General features: G+C 25.2%; 3 protein-coding genes across 3 annotated transcripts; 1 reads left to right on the forward strand and 2 right to left on the reverse strand.

The window, feature by feature from the left end:
* Positions 1-351: 351 nt before the first annotated feature.
* LOC126900757 (ubiquitin-like modifier-activating enzyme 1) lies at positions 352-4,486 on the reverse strand. The gene is made up of 2 exons (XM_050676682.1): positions 1,036-4,486; positions 352-688 (listed from the first exon to the last, which is right to left on the reverse strand). The coding sequence occupies exon 1, from the start codon at positions 4,234-4,236 to the stop codon at positions 1,039-1,041; it is 3,198 nt and encodes a 1,065-aa protein (XP_050532639.1). The 5' UTR covers positions 4,237-4,486; the 3' UTR covers positions 352-688; positions 1,036-1,038.
* Positions 4,487-8,067: 3,581 nt separating this feature from the next.
* LOC126900760 (DNA ligase 1) lies at positions 8,068-14,690 on the forward strand. Its single transcript, XM_050676687.1, has 14 exons — positions 8,068-8,259; positions 8,317-8,394; positions 8,647-8,748; positions 8,844-9,125; positions 9,331-9,541; positions 9,663-9,848; positions 9,912-10,040; positions 10,137-10,276; positions 10,346-10,547; positions 10,618-10,824; positions 10,918-11,134; positions 12,151-12,386; positions 13,615-13,905; positions 14,460-14,690. Exons 1-14 carry the CDS (start codon positions 8,150-8,152, stop codon positions 14,535-14,537), a joined length of 2,469 nt encoding a protein of 822 aa, XP_050532644.1. The 5' UTR covers positions 8,068-8,149; the 3' UTR covers positions 14,538-14,690.
* Positions 14,691-14,779: 89 nt separating this feature from the next.
* On the reverse strand, positions 14,780-20,122 carry LOC126900774 (apolipoprotein D-like). Its single transcript, XM_050676709.1, has 4 exons — positions 19,855-20,122; positions 19,636-19,766; positions 19,375-19,577; positions 14,780-15,841 (listed from the first exon to the last, which is right to left on the reverse strand). The coding sequence occupies exons 1-4, from the start codon at positions 19,975-19,977 to the stop codon at positions 15,702-15,704; spliced, it is 597 nt and encodes a 198-aa protein (XP_050532666.1). The 5' UTR covers positions 19,978-20,122; the 3' UTR covers positions 14,780-15,701.
* Positions 20,123-21,022: the final 900 nt, after the last annotated feature.

Here is a 21,022-nt window from a genome sequence, read left to right on the forward strand (position 1 = left end):
GATAAATAAAAATAATGAAATACCTATATTTTTATTGGGCATGATTTTTTTACTAAAACAAAATTATGGTTTTCATGGTTCAATAACAAATATTGATGTTGTAAGTTATATTGGTTTTACTAANTTACTAAAACAAAATTATGGTTTTCATGGTTCAATAACAAATATTGATGTAAGTTATATTGGTTTTACTATAAAACTATTGGTTAGATATTAAATATATTATTTTTGTTTACATAATAATCAGAAATATAAATATTAGTTATACGACATTTTTGTCAATTTTATTTAATAAACTTACAGAAACAAAAACTACCTTAACGTGCTATTGTTAAATAAATTCATACAAAATAAACACACATAGCATAATTTAATTAAAAGTTATTAAATTATAAAATTAACTGAATTGAATAAATCACATCATTTTATTACAATTCTATTGAGTTCAATTAATAGATATGAAAATAAATATGTTTTCTAAGATAAGCCAAAACACCAGAATTTATAATGGATTACGAATTATGAAAAATACATTTTATTCAACATCTTAAGTAAAAAAACATTAGTTTCATAGTGTATGTGACAACTAACACAATATCACTTATTAGGTATATATATATATTATGTATAATTATATTTTAGCTATTTTAATTTTGAAAATTCATTTCTGATTTTATTGACGCATCACCTGCAATAAATAAATTATACATTATTCTAACAGTTTTTTAAAGTTTTATTAGTAAACTATTAATATTTTTTGTTATTTTATTTTAAGAACTTTTTCAAAATTATCCTTAGGTGTGAACACAAATAAAATTGTTATGTTTTAATACAATATTAGTTATAAAAGTAAATATAAAATAAAATAGTTTAATAAAATAATACAAGTTTTATTTAATATTGACATACAAAGATTTTTTAATATTTTAATAGCATCAGTACAAAGTGATAATGTTTGACTATATATCTAGGATATATTTTATGTAAACATTTCTATTCATATTATTTTTAATAAATCATATTTTATAAACTTACATCTTAATATTGAAAATCTTTTGGTAGATTGTATTTAACATAAGGTACTTCTACATCGTCACCTTCTAAGTTATTACAACATATTTCAAAAACCAATGATTTGACATGAGGCTCAATTTTTTTTTTTGAAACATTACGTACAATTTCAGACATTTTTATATTGATTCGTTCTTCTCTCTTAGCATTAGGCATAAAAAATGAATAAAGCATACAAACTCCTTGAGACAGCATAGTAATTTCTAATGAATGTTTCTCTTTGAAATAATTTAAAAATTCATTTAATGTTAATTCACCTTCTACTTCAAAACGATCCCATAATGTCCATTCAATATCATAATACTTAAACTTGGGTGCAAGCAAAGGCTCTGAAAAGCCAAAGAAAGGTAATGCTAAATTAACAAAACCATTTTTGTATTTTTCAGGTTCTTTAAAGCCCATAGCTAACTTAATTAATTCTTGACATACAAGTCCTGCAACTACTGAAGTTGTTGTAGCAATTGCAGGAATAATTTTACCAGCAATCAATTTACTTTTATGGCGATCAGCAGGTTGTATTTCATAATTTGTTGCTCTTAAATTAGATGCAGCTACAATATAATCAATGTGTAGATTTTTATCATCATCTTTTTCAAATTCTAAAGGCACTATTTTCAAATCTGTAAGATCATTAGCTGGTGGTAAATCTTTTAGTATTTTATTAAGTTTACTCGAATCATAATTTGATGAACCATTAGTAATTTGTGAATCATTTTCTGCAATCCTCAAACCGGATTTCGGTACAAATTCAGGAACTTTCACTGAACTTACAACATTAGAAATATAAGCTCGATCCCTAACTTGTTGTATGTTATAAGTTTGTGCTCTTAAATTTGCTGCTGCAAAAATGTAATCCAGGTGTAAAATATTGTTTACATCAAACAAAATAGGCTTAGGACACCTTTTTGGTCCTGACCAAAATGGTTGCCCGCTTGATGTCATTTGATCAGGTGGAAAGTTAAATAAAAGCTGCTTTATTTGATTTGTAAACTGTTCTTCAAAATGTAATCTAGCCCATGCAATACAATCATCTAAGTTATTTGGACGTTCAACTATAGAAGATCGAGTACTTTCCATAATTTCTACTGGTTGAAGTCCTGGTAAACGATTAGTGCGTTCGACAAAAGTAGCTGGGTTCTCTAAGTATTGTTTTACATTCTCAGGTGATTGTTTAAATAAACCCTCAAACATATCTCTTGCCCACTGTAATGTGTGTTCAATAGCATTAGGAAAATTTTTTAGGGTACAAATTGGTATACTTTTTTCTGGTGGATCCTGAGAAGTACTATAAGATTCAGTTAAATTAGGTATAACAACTTGAGTATTACCTTTTGTACCCAAAGTTCCAGATTCTAGAAGAGGTTTTTTGTAAAATACACAACGTCTATCCATGTATATGCGTGCATCAACATTATCTAAAGCATTCGCAACTCCATCTAAGCTTTCAAAAAATGTATCATTATAAGTTGATTCTGTCTCTGGACATACTCTATTAGTTTGAGGTTCAACCTTCACATCAGGATTCATACATTTGATAGCTTCAGCTGCAATTTTAGATTTTGACTTCTGAACATGTTGTTCTCTAAATAAGAACTGTCTATTTAAATTTGATTTTTCTATTAAATCCATATCTGTGACATAGATTTTTCCATTTCCACATCCCACACCCATAATAGCAAAGTTTTTTAATAACTCACAACCAATAGCACCAGAACCAACAACAAAGTACCTTAAGTTACCAAGATTTGTTTGAAATTTTTGACCAAAAACAGCAACTTGTCCATCATATCTATTTCCAGAAGGTTTTGCATCTACTTCAGAAACATTTTCAGGTAAAGTTTCAACTGCATCAAAATATAACCATTGAAAAATTGGGTTGAATTTTCCAGAGCACGATTTCATTACTTCTTGAGCTACAATACCACCAATAAAAGACGTCATAGGATTTATATTTCCAGCACAAACTTTGGAAAATGTCTTTAAAAGTTCAACATCAATTTTCATGGAATTTGTATTTTTTGCTACTTCTTTTTTACTTACTGGTACTTCACTTTCAGGTACTACATTTTCTGCAACTATACTTTCTGCTACTTCGATAAATTTATTTGCATCTTCAACACTCCAAGGAATTGGTAAGCGATTGTATTTATTTCTGAATTGATGGAGTGTATTAAAAGCCAAATGTAATTGTGAAGGTCTATCAAACTTCCCAAAATCAGATATTAAATACTCAGGATCATTTAAAGAATTTTCTAAAGATTTAAAAGACAATTTTTTTGGCATTTTAACTTGTGTAGCAATACCACCTTTCACATAATCAGAGAAGGATGTAGTATCACCTATACTAAAAGTGTATGGCCCAAGACTAGTTATTCTTTTTGGTATACACCCATTTAAATCAGCCATACCCTGTACTTCATGGAACGTAACATAATCTCCATCTTCTAAACCATGGCGTGTTTCATCTAAACATGTAACAACACCTTGTTTATCTTTAGTTATACCTGCAACCATAACAGAGATTGGATTTTCACCAGTTGTGTCTGTTACAATAAATTCCTCACCAAAATCACAAAATACTTGAGAAAATACACCTCTAGTATCAGCAATAATTAAAGCAATATTATTTGCATGTGTTACTTTTGATATGCGTAGTTGTTCATCTAAAGTTGTTTCAGTTAAAACAACAACTTTGAACTTTTTAATATAATCTTCTGTTAATTCACATGTATACGATTCAACTGAGACATAAGAATTAAGCTCAGCCAATTTAGGACAACTAATAACAGCTCTATTTTTACCAATATCATTTTTACTCAAATAAAATTGAGAGGATAAATCACTATATGTACACAGAGTAGTATCATGAAGTGTTACTGATTTCACACCTCCTAGTATAATATTTTTAGCAATCTCGACACCAAGACCACCGAGACCACTCATTAATACGTCAGAAGTAGCCATTTTTCGCATGGCATCATGTCCCAGCACATAAAGTTGACGAGAGTATAAACCCTCGTCGATTTCTCCAAGACCATTCTTAGTTGACATCATTACCTGAGTTTTTGGTACTTCTGAAGACACTGTAGCAGATTCACCGGAAGCCAGTTTACGCTTCTTAGCCGGCAATTCACAGGAGGTGTCTAGTACTTCAGCACCAGACATTGGACAATAAAAAGCCGAATCGTGGAGTGCACGGCTTAGAACGGTTTAAACAATAACAGTGCCAAAACAAAAATTATCAGGTTAATTTTTTTTATAAAATAATTAATTGTATAAAAATGTGTAAAAAAATACACTAATGAATAAATGCGGTATAAAGGTAAGACGATATTTAATAAGCTAATCGGGAAGCTTAAAGAATAATGTGTCTAATCATGACTTGCACGACAGAGACTAACTATAAAAAACGACCAATGGCGAAGCAGGAAACTGTTACAGAGCGACCGGCTTTATCTCTTTTAACGATTACGCGTCACCGGTATACAAAGAGAGTACGGGTATACGATACACGTTGAACTAAGGTTCTTTTTATGAGTGTATGCGCATCCGCCATTTTAGTTGAAAGATATATGTTGTTATTTATCAACATAAAATAGTACCGTCAATAATTGAATTTATTTGGCTATAAATTTTTTTTAATTTTTCATTTGATTTTGAAAAATATCGTGATGTGATTAATTTATTTGTTAGGTTCAGTTAGAGTGGAATCAATGCCAAAGAAAAAGATTACATGGTTATGTCAATCTGAAAAAGAATGCTGTTCTTACTATTTTTGATGTGTTAAATGTATCAAGAAAGCTTAAAACAGAAAGAATCTGAAAATGTAAAGTCAGCACTATAATTAAAATGTATTTGAAAATTGTGTATACTTTATCTTTTAACACGGTAAAATATTAAATTTTTTTAGATACTTTATTATACATCAATATCTGGAAATTAAATTAATAATTCAAATCATAATATGAAGTCTATTCCCATGAATTTATTGAGCCATTACAACCAGTAAGTGTAAATCAATTATCAGGTTTAAAGGATATAATATTCGCCTTGTTGACTATAATATATCAAATTTAAAGAACTTTTTATTTTAAATTTCAATATTTTTTTTATGATTTATTAGATTTTATATTCCATTTGTTGTTTGAAAATTATTTAAAAAAACTGAGGGTATCATATAAACATTAAGCTTTTTTCATATATATATAGTGTTTAGTAAGTATGGAAACATATCAATTGTTATAAACAATGAGAACAAAAGAAACATGTTTCCTTACTTACTGAACACTATATATACATGTATTTATATAATTAAAAATGTATAATATGTAATATTGTTTTTTGGAGGTACAATATTTTAATTTTCAATTATAATTTCAACAATTTTAATACTTGAAATTTATTTTTAAAACATTAAAGTACTATAAAATATAGTAATTTATTAAAATTTTAATTTACAGTCGTAACAAAAAGAAAATAAATATTTAAAGAGATGAAATAAGAAGTTTGTGAAGTATTAACAACAGTACAATAAAACTTAAAAAATAACTTGAAGATAAAGTTACTAAATAAATGTTTGTGCCTTATCAACATTAATGGTCTAAATAAATTATTTTAAAGTCACTAAAGCTAAGGTTCAGTTTTGGTGCGAGTTGGTATAATTATTTCCATAAAAAAAATTCCTATATTTCCTTTTATACAGCACATAAGATCGTAAATTACTATAATATCTGCTACAAACAGGTATTTACAACTACATGATGGATCCTCTTAAAAGGTTCAGTGTATGTATAGTCTTCATAGTTGCCACAAATCTGTAAAACCTCGAAAAAAGTTTTTTAAATTATAATTATTGTCAGTTAGGTCTGAGACACTGTATATTTACAACTCTAGCCTAAGAATAATATAGATTAAGATTTGTTTTGTAAAATTATACCCTGCCTTTTTCCAAAATTCCAATTGATAAGTAAACAACAATAAAAATAAGAGGAAGGTTGATGAAATCAAATAAATTCTGTAGATGAAATGATGTTTTCCAGTCAGCAAGATTATAACAAAATTAAAAAAAATTTTTAGGCAGCATTATAATTCATAGCAATCATATTACTGAAGTTCTAGAATAAGGAGTAAATAATAACTATATATATATATATATATATGTGTGTAATTGCTCGTGAAATGACTGATAAAACAACTAATCAAAAAGATGTGAAGAAGATAATTGCAAATAGTATTTTATTTGTTGAAATTTGCGGTCTAACTGTAGTATCATTAATATCAGATGTGGGTTTTTATGATAGACGTCAATGGTCTCTTTTGGAAGTGACAATAAGACCAAATGATAATAGAGAAAATAAATTTCAGTTCAATAATCATAGTATTTTTTTAATACCAGATATTTGTCAATTGCTTAAGAACTTGTAAAGTGCAATATTTCGAACATGACTCATATATCTGAAAATTTGCAAGAATTTAAAAGACTAACTTTTGTTAAGAGTTAACATTAATGATTTTTAGAATATGAAAGTATTTGCAGGATAGCCTTACACTTGCTTCATCTCTTAAGAAATAATAACCTCAATTCCTCAAATTTTGATAAAATAAATGTTGAGCTGCAATAAGATTTTCTTCATTCAAAACTTCTGCAGCTTTAATATTGGTCATAAAATTACAACTAGTTTACTTAGAAACCTTTACCACTGCTTGGTTCATAAAACTGATATATAGGTGTTTTTAGTCGATGAATTTGAGAATTAGAAAAATAAGTATTATTTAATGCAATATCAAAGCTAAAAAAAATGTATTAGATATTAGTATGTTTGAAGGAAATATTTATTAGACAATAGTTGGAAGTTGCTATTAAATTGTAGTATAATCTTATTCTCCTTATCTGTAATAAATATTACAAATAATAGGGTGAAGTATGATTTTGTATTGACTCACAGATTCAACAAAGATGCCTTAGAAAATTTTTTAACAAGAACAACCTAGAAGAGGAACATTTTATCCTTGCATGTCTAAGAACTCAAAGTGTCATAAAAATTTGTCAATTTTTTTCAGATTTAAAAAAATTTTATACTGTTCAGATATTTTCCTTATTGATTTTTTCAGAAAGTTAATTCTCTTGTCCCTTATTATTCTAACTCCTAAAATAAATTGTTTCATGGATACTTATAGTTTATATAAATTAAAAAAATAAAATCTATATAATCAGTTCATTTTTTTTTTTTTACAGTAGTAGCTATTTTATATAATTTTTTTAAAGTCTTTATGTAAAGAATGTAAAATGTTTTTTAAAGAAAACTCATTGTGTGATGATTAATGTAATTTTAATTTTTATGTTAAAATTAACATAAATGTTAAATTAAACAGTTACATAAAAGTGGCTTAAAATATCCCATTTCATTTGTTTTCAATTAATGTTATTTATGAGAAATTTTTAAATTATATTATATAAATTAATTCAAAAGTAATAGTTCGTAAAATATGTTTGGATGTGAAGATACCATTCTCCTCATATTGTAATATTAAAAAGTTTATAGAAAATTATTATTTTACCACAGTCAGCTTAAGCTGTGCAGTCATTTATTGAATTTGATAAATGAAAGTCACAAGATTTCACTTTATTTTTTATATTATTTCGTGAGCTTTAAAATTAAAAAGGCATTTAACTTGTTAGTTAATAAATATGGACATTTAAGTAATTTGCTTTGTTGACAACATTTAAATAATATGTTTAGATTATTTAATAATACGGTAAGGTGGCAGATGAAAAATTAGCCCAAAATAATATACAAGAAACTGTTAATAAGTGTATCACAATACTATCATTCTTTCAAATTCACTAATAACTAATGACTTGTAATAAAATAAATATACATTAAAATTATATATGATTAAAAATATTTTAATTAATATGATAAATATTCAATAATACTAACAGTGTATAAAAATTCAAAATAAAATAATATACCTAAGTGGAAGATCATATATCTCTTTATTTAGATCTTTAGTCTTGATCAGTTTTCAGACATATAGTAAATTAACTATGATAACAATGAAATGATAACCAAACAAAATGCCAACTATCTTTTGGCGGTTTATTAGCAAATTTATTCAGAATTCTGTTGTTCCAAGTTTACAATTAAGATTAAAAACAAATTCAAAAATGACTCAAAGAACATTAATGTAGGTTTAAAAATGTTATATATTCAAGCATATTATATTAATTAAATTTATGTTTAGGTCGTACTTCAGCTCAAAAAATAGCATTGAAAACATCAAACCTGTAACAAATAACAAATTAGTTGAAACTTCTCCCGAGTGAGTTAAATTATTTGAAATTATAGTTCATTGTTTGTTTGCTTTAATATTAATGTAATCCTAAAACATCATTTTGATATTTTCTGATGGTATAAAAATATAGACATTAAATTATTTTTTGTTGGTCGTGAAATAAAATTTTATATATTTAACTATTAAAATAAAATATTAAACAAAAACTTTAAAGAATTCGTATTATAAGTTTTAATTATATTACCAAAGAATAATAATTATTATTTTACATATTTTAAGGGAACTTGAAGTATCAAAAAGTAGTCCTATTAAAACTTATGGTAAACGAAAAAAAAATTCTCATTTATTTAGTGACAGTAGTGATGAAGAATCTAACTACAAGTATGTTAAACAATTTTATTTTCAATTATCTTAAAATTTTTTGAAAATAAATTAAATTAATAAATAAAATTCTTCAACATTTGTTTTGTAATTAGTAAAAAAACATGTGAAAATAATTCACCCAGTAAAGAAAAATCACCTATCAAAGAACAGTTATATTCAACAAATAAAGATAACAATAAATCAACGGATAAAAATAAAGAGTTGGATCAATCAAATATCAATTCTAAGATAAATGAAACTCCCGAAATGAAACTATTACAAAATTCTACAAACAATATAGTCAGTGATCATAGTATGTCAACTGAAATGTATTATGATCCTACTAAAAAAAGTTATCATCCTATCAATGATGCATTTTGGAGTCAAAATCAAGAGTAAGTTCTAGATTTTTTTTAGAGTATTAGTTAATTTTTCCTAAAATCATAATTCAAGTAAGTCAATTTCAATTGTTTTCTCATTAAAATATAATTACTGTTTAACATTATTCGAATTTAAACTTTTATAATCATAATTTGACTAAATTATTAAGATCTTTATAGTTTGTTAGTTTATTCAAATTCTAATTTATTATACTTTTAGAACTCCATACTGTGCATTGACAAAAACATTACTATGTATAGAAGAAGTTAGTGCTAGACTGAAAATAATTGAAATACTTTCAAATTATTTTCGGTCAGTTATTGTTTTAAGTCCTAAAGATTTATTACCAAGTGTATATCTGTGCTTAAACAAAGTTGCACCTGATTATACAGGTTTAGAGTTGGGCATTGCAGAAACAACATTAATGAAAGTAAGTGTAAAACTATTCCTTTAAATAAATTAATAATTACTTAAAATAAAAGAAAGTTGGAAATACTTTGTTTTCTCATTAAGAATTTTTTTCTAATCTTTACATATAAACTTTTTTTTAGGCAATTGTTCAAACAACAGGAAGAAGTATGGCTCAAGTTAAAAGTGATGTTAACAAAACAGGTGATTTAGGTATTGTTGCAGAAAAAAGTAAAAGTAATCAAAGAACCATGTTTAAACCTTCTCGATTAACTGTTAAAGGAGTGTTTGAAAAATTAAAAGAAATATCAGAAATGACTGGTCATGCTGTATGCTATATTAATTTTATGTTTGTGGTGTTTATTTTTGTATTTGTTTTATTTTATTTTAAGGTGTTGGCCAAAAAAGTAGATAAAATTCAATCTATGTTTATTGCTTGTCAAGATTCTGAAGCGAGATTTTTGATGCGATCATTAGCTGGTAAACTTAGAATTGGTCTTGCTGAACAATCAGTATTACAAGTGAGATTCATACTTTATTGAAAAGCTTTAAATAATGATAATACTAATTATATTGTATGCATACATAATCTGAATATAAAACAATTTTATTACTAGGCACTGGCTTTAGCTTGTACATTAACACCACCATCTCTAAATTATCCACCTGAAATAATTAATATTTCTAAAGAAATGAATGAAGAAAAATTTAAAAAACTTTATGATGAAAAATCTCTAATTTTAAAAACTACCTATTGGTATGAATATATTTATGCATATACCTTTAGTTTAATTTGTAATAATATTTTTATCTGATTTTGATCTAGTGAAAGTCCAAATTTAGATGCTATCATACCAATTATTCTTGAGAAAGGTGTTGATGCTCTGCCAGAAAATTGTAAACTAACTCCTGGAGTGCCATTGAAACCTATGTTGGCACATCCTACAAAAGGAGTTCATGAAGTTCTTGATAGATTTGATGGATTAAAATTCACATGTGAATGGAAATATGATGGTGAAAGAGCTCAGGTTATTATGATATTTTTATCTCATTCCTTATTTTATGAAATAGTGCAAACTAAATTTTGACTTGTTTCAGATTCATTTAACAGAAGATGGAAACACTTATATTTTTAGTCGTAATCAAGAAAATAATACTTCTAAGTACCCAGATATTCTAAATCGTTTAAATTTGGTTAAAGGACCTAATGTTCAGTCTTTTGTGATGGATTCTGAAGCTGTGGCATGGGATAAAGAGAAAAAAAAAATTATGCCTTTCCAGATTTTAAGTACACGAAAAAGAAAAGCATGTTTTCAATGAACTTATTATGAACTTATAACTTATTATAACTTATTATGAACTTTTAATGAGTGCTAATAATATTTATTATTTTTTTAGAATGCCAATGAAGAAGATATCAAAGTTCAAGTTTGTGTATTCATGTTTGATTTACTTTATTTAAATGGTGAACCTTTGGTTAAACGTCCATTTTGGGAGCGTAGAAAGTTATTAAAAGAAAATTTTATTGAGGTAGAAGAGCAATTTTTATTTGCTACTTCCTTAGATACAATAACTATGGAAGAAGTTCAAGACTTTTTGGAAGAATCTATTAAAGGTTAGTATATTAAAAAATTAATTAATAATAAATATTTTTCCTTGTTTCAAACATTTAATTAAAAATAAATTATCTAATGCAATTTTATAAAAAAAAAAAATTAATTTGAGAATAATTTAATTTTTCAAACATGATTCCTCAAAAAGAATTTTAAAAATAACACTAGTCTAAAAAATAAAACTTCTTTTAATGATCATAGATAAAAATATACTTTTCTAAATAATTTTTTGAGCGTTTTCAAATCTATAATTGTAATTTTTCTGTCATCTGTAGTTTTTACATTATTACTTATTTGTAAAAATGATTAATTACAAATAAAAAATATAACATAGTAGGGTTGTGACACAGTAAAGACATTGTTGAAACTATTATAGATTTTTTCAATTATTATGAAAAAATATCACATATAAAAATTAAAAAAACGGTACCACAGTTGGGTCGCGGTACAATGTGGAAGTGGCATAGTTGGGACAAGTATAGATGATATATGATAGTTATTAAAATCATTATTATAAAAAATGCTTCAATACAAGTCTGTAAGTGTTGTTTAATTTTAAGAAAAAATTTTAGATTCCAAAAGCAATATTAACTTCCATATCCATTATTATATCCTAATTGAAAGTTTTATGATTTCTAAAAATTTAAAATTTTAAAATACTATTTTTTGAGGAATTTTTCCCATTTAGGAGAAAGAAAAATTATACAAATTTTCAAAAAAATGCCTTCAACTAGATGTGATTTGTGATCTTTTAATATATCATTGAAAAAAAAGTGGTGACAGACGCAAAAAAAAAAATATATAAACACACTGTGATAAAATTTATACCTTCTCAGCTTAACATCAAAAATTAATTTAAATAAAAAAAATTTAAATATTAAAAAATAAAAATTACCATTTTGGTAACTTGATGTTTTTTTTTTTAAACTTACGTTTTTATGCTTAAATTTTCCTATTATATTTTTCAACATGTTTAATATTTATATTAGTATTTATTTATGATATATTAAATTATTAGGAAATTGTGAAGGACTTATGGTGAAGACATTAGAAGAAGATGCAACATATGAAATTGCCAAACGATCACGCAATTGGTTAAAATTAAAAAAAGATTACCTAGATGGTGTAGGTGACACTATTGATGTAGTTGTTCTTGGTGGATATTTAGGTCGTGGTAAACGTACTGGAACATATGGAGGCTTTTTATTAGCATGTTATGATCCAGAGAGTGAAGAATATCAAAGTATTTGTAAGGTAAGAACAAAATTAATGTTAAAGTATCAAAGTATAAAAAAAAAACAATTTATATTGTATAATATGGGTTGAACAATTTGTCATGGATATTTTATGAGCTGTCAACTTGTGAATACTCAAAATGAATAAGTGGTAAAAATGGATATAATATTATATAGTATTAAACTAGTGGTTAAGTTTAATTAATTGTACCAGAAATATGGAGCATTCCAAATTTCTTCTTGTTATTTTATTAGTAATCAATTTTATCATACCATTTACGTACAATTTTATAACAGCTTAACAAAATGTGGGTTATAACATGTTAAGAAAATATTTTTTATTGTTTCTGATGTTTTTTGACACTAATTCAGAATTTGTCCTAAGTTTTTAATATTTCAATTAATATTTTAGCCAGAACTTGCGTATTTGTAAAATTACAGATTTTTTATATAAAATGTTAATTAAAAATAAAAACTTTTTCATTACCGCTTAATTATATTTATAGTATCACAATGACAATTTGTGCTAATTTTGAAATAATTTTTAAAGTATCATTTTTGATATGGACTTTTAAAGTTGAGTTATTAAATTATTAAAAAGTAAAGTTGAACTGCTCTTTATAACTTTTTTTTCTATTCATGTTTTTACTATTTATTATATAGAGAGAAAATTTTATGTAGATTCAAAAATACTAAATATTGTTAATTACATCTCTAATAATGGCCTTCTACACTTTTTCTTTTGTGAGTAATATTCATATTTTTATTTCCAATTAAAGTCTATACAGTAAATCATCATAGCTTCGTTCCAATTTCCATAGTATTTTTCCATTGAGGCGTTATCCTCATGTATACTATGTTAAAATTGTTATTATAGAAAATAATTCAGCTTGAAAATGATTTCAAAATTTACATATGTTATCTTCATAATATGAGAAATATAATTAAGGGTTAATGAATTTTTTTTTTTTATTTAAAAAAAACGATAATTTTACAAATAATCAAATTCTGACTAAAATATTGGTGGTTGAGAAAAACTAAGAAATCCGTGTCAATATATTATATATTAGAAACAATAAAAAATGTTTCATTAACATTCCATGACTCAAATTTTGTCGAGCTGTGTAATTCACTTTATGTGAATAAATTAAAATATATTTGAACATCTAAACAAACATTTTTTAATATAATTATTTTTTCTTTAAAAAAAAAAAACAATAAGTGTTAATTGTTTTTCTTATACTCAGATTGGTACGGGGTTTACTGATGAAGATCTTCAAAATCATACTGAATTCTTTAAAGAACATGTAATTGAAAGACCAAGAAGTTATTATCGCTATGATCAAAGTCATGAACCAGATCATTGGTTTGAAACTATTCAAGTTTGGGAAATAAAATGTGCTGACTTATCCTTAAGTCCTGTCCATAGAGCTGCATTAGGCATTGTTGATCCAGAAAAAGGAATTTCTTTAAGATTTCCGAGGTTTCTTCGTATAAGAGATGACAAGACAATTGAACAGTCGACATCAGCTCAACAAGTATGTATAAACATATTTTATTATTATTATTATTATTTATAATTTATTTTTATAAATACTACTAAATAAAAACAAAAATAAATATTTTCAAGATTATTATTTTAAGAGAATCAATAATAAATCATTTAATCTGTATGTTAAGTATATTCTTATTAATGTATATTAAAAAAAAAATTATGTTATGTGACATAACATAGATTAGATTTGACATAACTTATGTCAATTCTATTCTTAACTTTGCTGTTTTAGTTGCCACATTATATTAATAAATAAAATAAGTATAATTATTTTTTAATATTTGAATATGTTCAAAATTTTCTTAAGTTAAGCTAGAAAAAGTTCATAGAATGCATGATTTAGTGAATAAAGAGGCTGGGGTATGTTTTTTTCAAAAATACAGAAGTTAGATTTACAGAATAAGAGAAGACGTTATCAGGGCAAAATTCAGCTTTGAGCTACTGTTGGCACTTTATGTCTCTGTCTAACTTTTTAAAAACTAAGTTGTAATAAACAAAATTAACTTATCAAAGAAAATAAATTAAATTAAATTTTAGATTGCTGAATTATATTATAGTCAAGTTCAGATTATGAATCAAGGAAGTACAAATACAAACAAAGAAGATTTTTATTAAGTGTAGTTTATTTTTATGAAAATACATAATTTATGTCAAATAAATTATTATTTTAATAATTATATCATGAAACCTATTGTATCATAATTATATTGTAATCCATTATTTAAATTGTGTCTTTTTAACAATAATATATAGTATTTAAAATTAAAACTACAAATTTTTATGTAAAATTTTGTTTTAAATTTATGCTTTTTTTAAAAAATAAAATTTAAGTAATATATTTATTGTGTGATAATTCAAGTTGAGGAACTAAAACATAATTTTGAAGCTTTTAAAAAAAATACTTTTTTGATTTTATGAAGAGTTCTTAAAAAGTTAAAAATTTACATTAATAATAAATACTAACAAAAAGACTACTTCTTTAAAAAGTATCCTATTAAAATAATATGCCATAAAATACTAACTGGTTATGACTTTACATTAAATAAAGCTAAACATCTTATAATGGGCCCTCTTTAAATTTAAACAAAATAAATAAACTTCATTTGTTGATTTAAAGTTCCTTTGTGCAACATGAAAGTTGAAAAAATATTTGATGTTTTTTTTTTTTTTTATATAAAAACTGATATAATTATTAGTGGCCTAAAAATATAATAATATGAGCCACTAAAAGATCACACATCTAAAAATACTGAAATGACGTTACTGCTTCTCTTTATGAAACTTTTGAAATATTACTTTTTTTTTAATTAAAGGTTACGAATTTTAATATGTAATCGTGAATTAATTTTTACAGAAGTGTATTCAGAATTTTATAATGAAGGGAGTGTATACAAATAAAAAAATATAGTGATTTTTTTATTTAATATGTTGGTTTTACATGGCTAATAGAGAGAGTTTGGCCCTTTTAAGCCTCCTAGATTTATGCATACACTGATTTTATAATTAAATAATAAGTTAAATTTGATAATTAACTCATAAAATTAAGTATTTAATAAGCTATCAAAAGTGTAACTTTTACAAATTAAAATAAACTTAAAATACATAATCTATAAAAACAAATAATTTAATAATATAACTCTATATAAAGTACAAGCTAAACTAAATTCATGTACATTATCTAAGTTTAAACTTCAGTTTATTCCATCTATTGACTAGCACAGAGATTAAAAAAATTACATAATATATTTGTTAACTCGTATTTATGATGTCATTGACAAGCTAAAAAAAATTGTCGCACTTTTCATGTCGTGTCAGTATCAATCGTTCTGAATTCATTCCAAATTCGTATAATAAACTATACAGTTCAGCTCGAGAAGTTGCAGATAAATCTCTTTCTCTTCCCAAAATCCATATAATATCTTAGCAAAAATAAATCCGATAATTATGCAATCACAATAAGAGTTCATTGCAGTACACAGATTGTACATTTATGTAGATGAATATCTATGTAATAATTTTTAGGTTATACCCTTCTCATGAGTGATGCACCTACTCATTTAAATACATAGTGGCCATTACAATATCTACGTACTAAATAAAATCGAAATAGTACCCCTAGATTTCATATTTAAATAAATTTTAAATATTATAACAGCAACACATAAAAAAATAAAATTTACTTAAACTTACTTGTAAAAACCTAAATGAATTTCTTTATAATAATTATAATGTTATGATTAATCGGTTGGCTAATATTAAAATAATCATTCAGTATACAACACGTATAACTTTTTATAATTTCTTCATAAAAAAAACGGTGGCCCAGTGTGAGCGTGGCATAGTTGGGATAAGTATAGATGATATCTGATCGTGATTAAAATTATAATCATAAGAAAAGCTTTGTTGTAAATTTGTAAATGATGTTTAATTCTAAAAATTGTTGGATAATTACAAAAGCAATATCAATTCCTATTTCCTTAATAACATCCTGATTAGTGCTTCTTTGATTTAAACATATAATATATTAAAAAATACTAATTTGAGTAATTAAATTTAGTATGACATTGATATTCAATAATTTAATACTGTAGTTTTTTCGGAAAAATATAAAAATAATAAAATATTTATATATTTCTTTACTTTAAACGCGTATAAAAATGTATAATGCTTTATGCAATACTTTTCAATAAAAAACTTTTATTACTTATGAATAAACTAGGCTCCGCCCCAGACCCATTTTCGATATTATTACTAATTAGTAAAAAATTAGTATTTACATAAAAAAAATAAATAAAACAAAAAAAAAATTGTTTTCAAATTATTACTGATTTAAATTTTTAATATGTTAAAAATAATCAGTGCAAAATGACATTTTTAAACTATTAATTAAATTCTATAAAGTTGATTTTAATGAAAGTTTATAATAAAAAAAAGTGGAATTTGTTACCATAACTTTTAGATCAACTTGCAAGTTTGAAATTGATTTCATTAAATAAAAAATTGTATGGGAATTAAAAAAACACATAATAGTAAAATTAATTTCTTATCAGCTTCTCATTGAAGCTAAAAAATATTGAATATATTTAAAATGAGTATAAGAACAGCGATGAATTGCGAAGCGAAAAATTTTATAGCTGGGCCTCTATCTAATATTTCCCGGTCAATGAAAAATCGTCTATATACCTTTGTATAGATCTGATTGAATTACAGCAACCTCTATTACATCGATAAATATTATACTAATTTTGAATTTGTATTATTTCTTTTTAGAATTAATTGACAGGGAATTTTTTTTTTTTACTTTACTACCCATTTAAAAAAATCAAGAACAACACCACACTTTAATAATAATCTTAGCCAAAATGCTTGAAAATATTTCGTACAACGCATGACAAGCAGTACTTGTATATACAGTGTAAATACGACACAATTATTTTTGCTTGACTCACTCTAAGCACATAAAGCATAGTTGGGGATACATTTATGATTTGTTTAAATTAAATCAAAGGACTGGGTATAACAATATCTTTATTCACTAGTAATAGAAGAAATGCAAGTATTATATTTTCATCAGGAACAATATTAAATTACAAACAAAAAATTGTCTTTAAATTATTAGTGATTTTGATTTTTAATATGATAAAAATAATCAGTGCAAAATATTATTTTTAACCTATTTTTGTGGTCCTTTAAAGTTGATTTTTTGAAATTTTATGATAAAAAAAAAATGAATTTATTACCATGAGTTTTATCTCAACTTACAAGTTTGAAATTGACATCATTAAATAGAAAAACCCAGCACAGGGGGGTCGCGGCTCAGTGGTGACGTGGCATAGATGAATCAAGTATAATGATATCTGACAATGATTAAAATCACTATAAAAAAAAAACGCTTCGATGCAAATCTTTAGATAGTGTTTAATTTTAAAAAATTGGTGGATTATTCCAAAAGCTACATGATCTGCTAGTTCATTATTAATATCCTAATTAAGATAAAGTATGTTGAATGAAAAAGGGATTATTAAAAAATATTATTTCTTATAAAAAAATAATGTTGATCCATACACTTTTAAATATGTCATAGCATTATAAAGTTAAAAATGTAAAAAATAAAATCGAGAATTTTCACACAATAATAGCATTGGTAGCCATTTTCACCGTGAAGATAAAATAAAGTCCGAAATTTTTTTTTACTATAATAAAGTATATTACATTAACTTTAATTTAAGATATATATAAAAGTGTCATACCTTCCGGAAAATTTTCAAAAATCAAGTTGAAAAAGTCAATTTTTTGTGAAAAAGTTGTCATTTTGAATCCCCCCCTGTATAAAAAAAATTATATTGATTTGGTTATTTTTAAAAAAGTTATGGCAATTTTAAGTAAAAAAAATTGAAAAAATTCCGAAAATTAGGGATTTTTAAATTTGTAATTTTTTTGGAGGTTTCCCCCATTTACGGGAAACGAGGGAATTTTTTTCAATTTTTAAGGGTAATGTCTTCGACTAGATACGATTTGTGATCTTTTGACGTATCATTGAAAGAAATCGTTTCGGTGAGAGCTGAGAAAAAGTGGTAACAGACAAAAAAAATTAAAAAAAAACACATCATAGTAAAACCAATACCTTCTCAGCTTCGCATCGAAGCTAAAAAATGAAATTGTTAAGATTAATATGCAGTCAGAAAATGTTATAATTTTTATTTATAATAAATTTATCAGAAAAACTCTATTTTTTTTTTTTTGCATTTTTATCGTAAAAGTAGTTCAAGTGAGAGCCGAGAAAATAAATGATAGTCACAAAAAAAATCTATATAGTAAAATAATTTTCTGTTCGTCGCATTCGTCGATCGAAAAAAATAGCAATTTACCTAGTTCAAATTTTAAAGTTAGTTTTCTCGACTAAAAAAAAAAAAGAATTTAAATGAGTTTAACTTTATATGCTATGTCAAATATATTTATATAATATTTATGAAAATTAGTGTATTCCCCTAGTAAGGTATTTTAAAACAAAATAAAATACAAAATCCAGAATTTTAACACAAAATTATTGATCCATACATTATCAAAAAAGTTATGGTAGTTTTAAGAAAATAAATTAAAAAATGTCGAAAATTAGCGATTTTTAAAATTATAATTTTTTGTGAGATTTCCCCCATTTACGGCAAGCAAGGTTTTTTCAATTTTTGAGGGTAATGTCTTCGACTAACTACAATTTATTATCTTTTGACGTATTGTTCATGATATCGGTCAAGTGAGAGCTGAGTTTGAGTGATAACAGACACAAATAAAAACACATCAGAGTAAAATTAATACCTTCTCAGTTTCGCATCGAAGCTAAAAAATTTCAAAGAGAACTATTTTAACTGCAGTTAAAATAACCATAGTAGTTCTCCCATTTTTTTTTCAGGCAAACCCTACTTTTATTAAAAAAATTTTACTGACAATGTCTTACCCGTATGAAAAAGTCCATAACTTGTACATGACCACAATATCGTATAGTTTTTATAGTCTGAGTAAATAACATAGTAAAGACCTGATGTTGGGACCATACGTGATAAAATATTAGGCAACCGGCTGTCGGCTTGGTACTTGAGAACACCATTGTGTTTTGATACAGGCGTCGCTGTTCCAGAAAATACATTAGAATTTCCTGTTCTATAAATTCAAAGACTTAAAATTTAAAATAAAAATATTATTTTATTGAATGAACTACATCCTATTTTTGGTTCCTACGATGACTTTGAAAGATCCATCGGCATTTGAAGTAAAATTGAAAGAAGTACAACTAGAAGCCATTTCTATCATGTAAAATGATTTTTCTACTTCATACCATTGTCCTTCAAACTTTGAAATTAATAATAATTTATTGTTTTTTATTGAACTTTATGATTTAAAACAATAATTTTTAATGCTATTAAAATGATTAATTTACCTCCTTAGTATTAAAATTTTTCATAGTTTCTTTTTTAGGACATCTTCCTAGAATTTGTCCACTATTTAAATTTAAAAAATACATAAATACTAAAATATGACATAACTCTAAAAAATAACTCATTGCGCGTAAGAAATATATTGTTAACTCTTCTCACGTTCTGTACAAAGCATACACTCAACTATTTTTTAATTCATAAGACAAGACTCATACGTGTGTCAATAAAATTAGTAATGGTGTTTTCTGATTTCGTGGAGGTCTTATAATAATAATCATAATAATATTACCAGGTGAACAGGTACAGGTTCTTTACCTACACCTATGTATATGATCTCTCCTGCTGGGAAGTGTGACATACATTTACTCCTACCTTTCTTAAGTCATGAACGAGCATCAAAATCCCCAAAACAGTCTACTTTCGCTAGAACACTTTCCTAACTATACCAGACGCATGATATTATCCAGTTGATCGTAATAATGATGCATGAGTAACATGAGTATCATGAGATAATAATACTATAGATATATTCAAACTTGTAGACCGTTAACGATCGNCAGTTGATCGTAATAATGATGCATGAGTAACATGAGTATCATGAGATAATAATACTATAGATATATTCAAACTTGTAGACCGTGTAGTACAGAATTTTTCAGAATTTCGTAACATTTTTATTGTTTTCTTATGAATTATTCTTTTTATTATTATTAATTTATTAACGCCCTTTCGGGCAAAGAGTGTACATTAGTAATACATGTTTATAAACAATTTACATAATAAGAATGAATAAAACATACAACAGAATACATAGAATATAAAAGATATTAAATTAAAATTAATATATACATATAATATATTTATACAGAATTTAGACTTAAATAACGAAGTTTAGTTTCATTGTCATAATTGAAATCGACATCTATACTATTACATTCTCTTAACATGCGACTTAAAGGCTCGTTGAAACTGTAAGATTGAGAATGAAAAGGAATATTAAATGTAGTCGTGGAACGAGCATTGAAAACGGGAACATGCCAACTTATTTTTCTGAGTATTTGAGGACAACTTATTTTATTATTTAATAATTTATATATAAATGATGTATCATTGAATTTACGTCTGGACGTAAGAGAATTCAAACCTAGTTCATGTTCTAAGTTATCAATC

This window comes from Daktulosphaira vitifoliae, unplaced genomic scaffold (assembly GCF_025091365.1).
Source record: "Daktulosphaira vitifoliae isolate Bord-2020 unplaced genomic scaffold, ASM2509136v1 Scaffold_3, whole genome shotgun sequence".
NCBI classification, from domain to species: Eukaryota; Metazoa; Arthropoda; class Insecta; order Hemiptera; family Phylloxeridae; genus Daktulosphaira; species Daktulosphaira vitifoliae.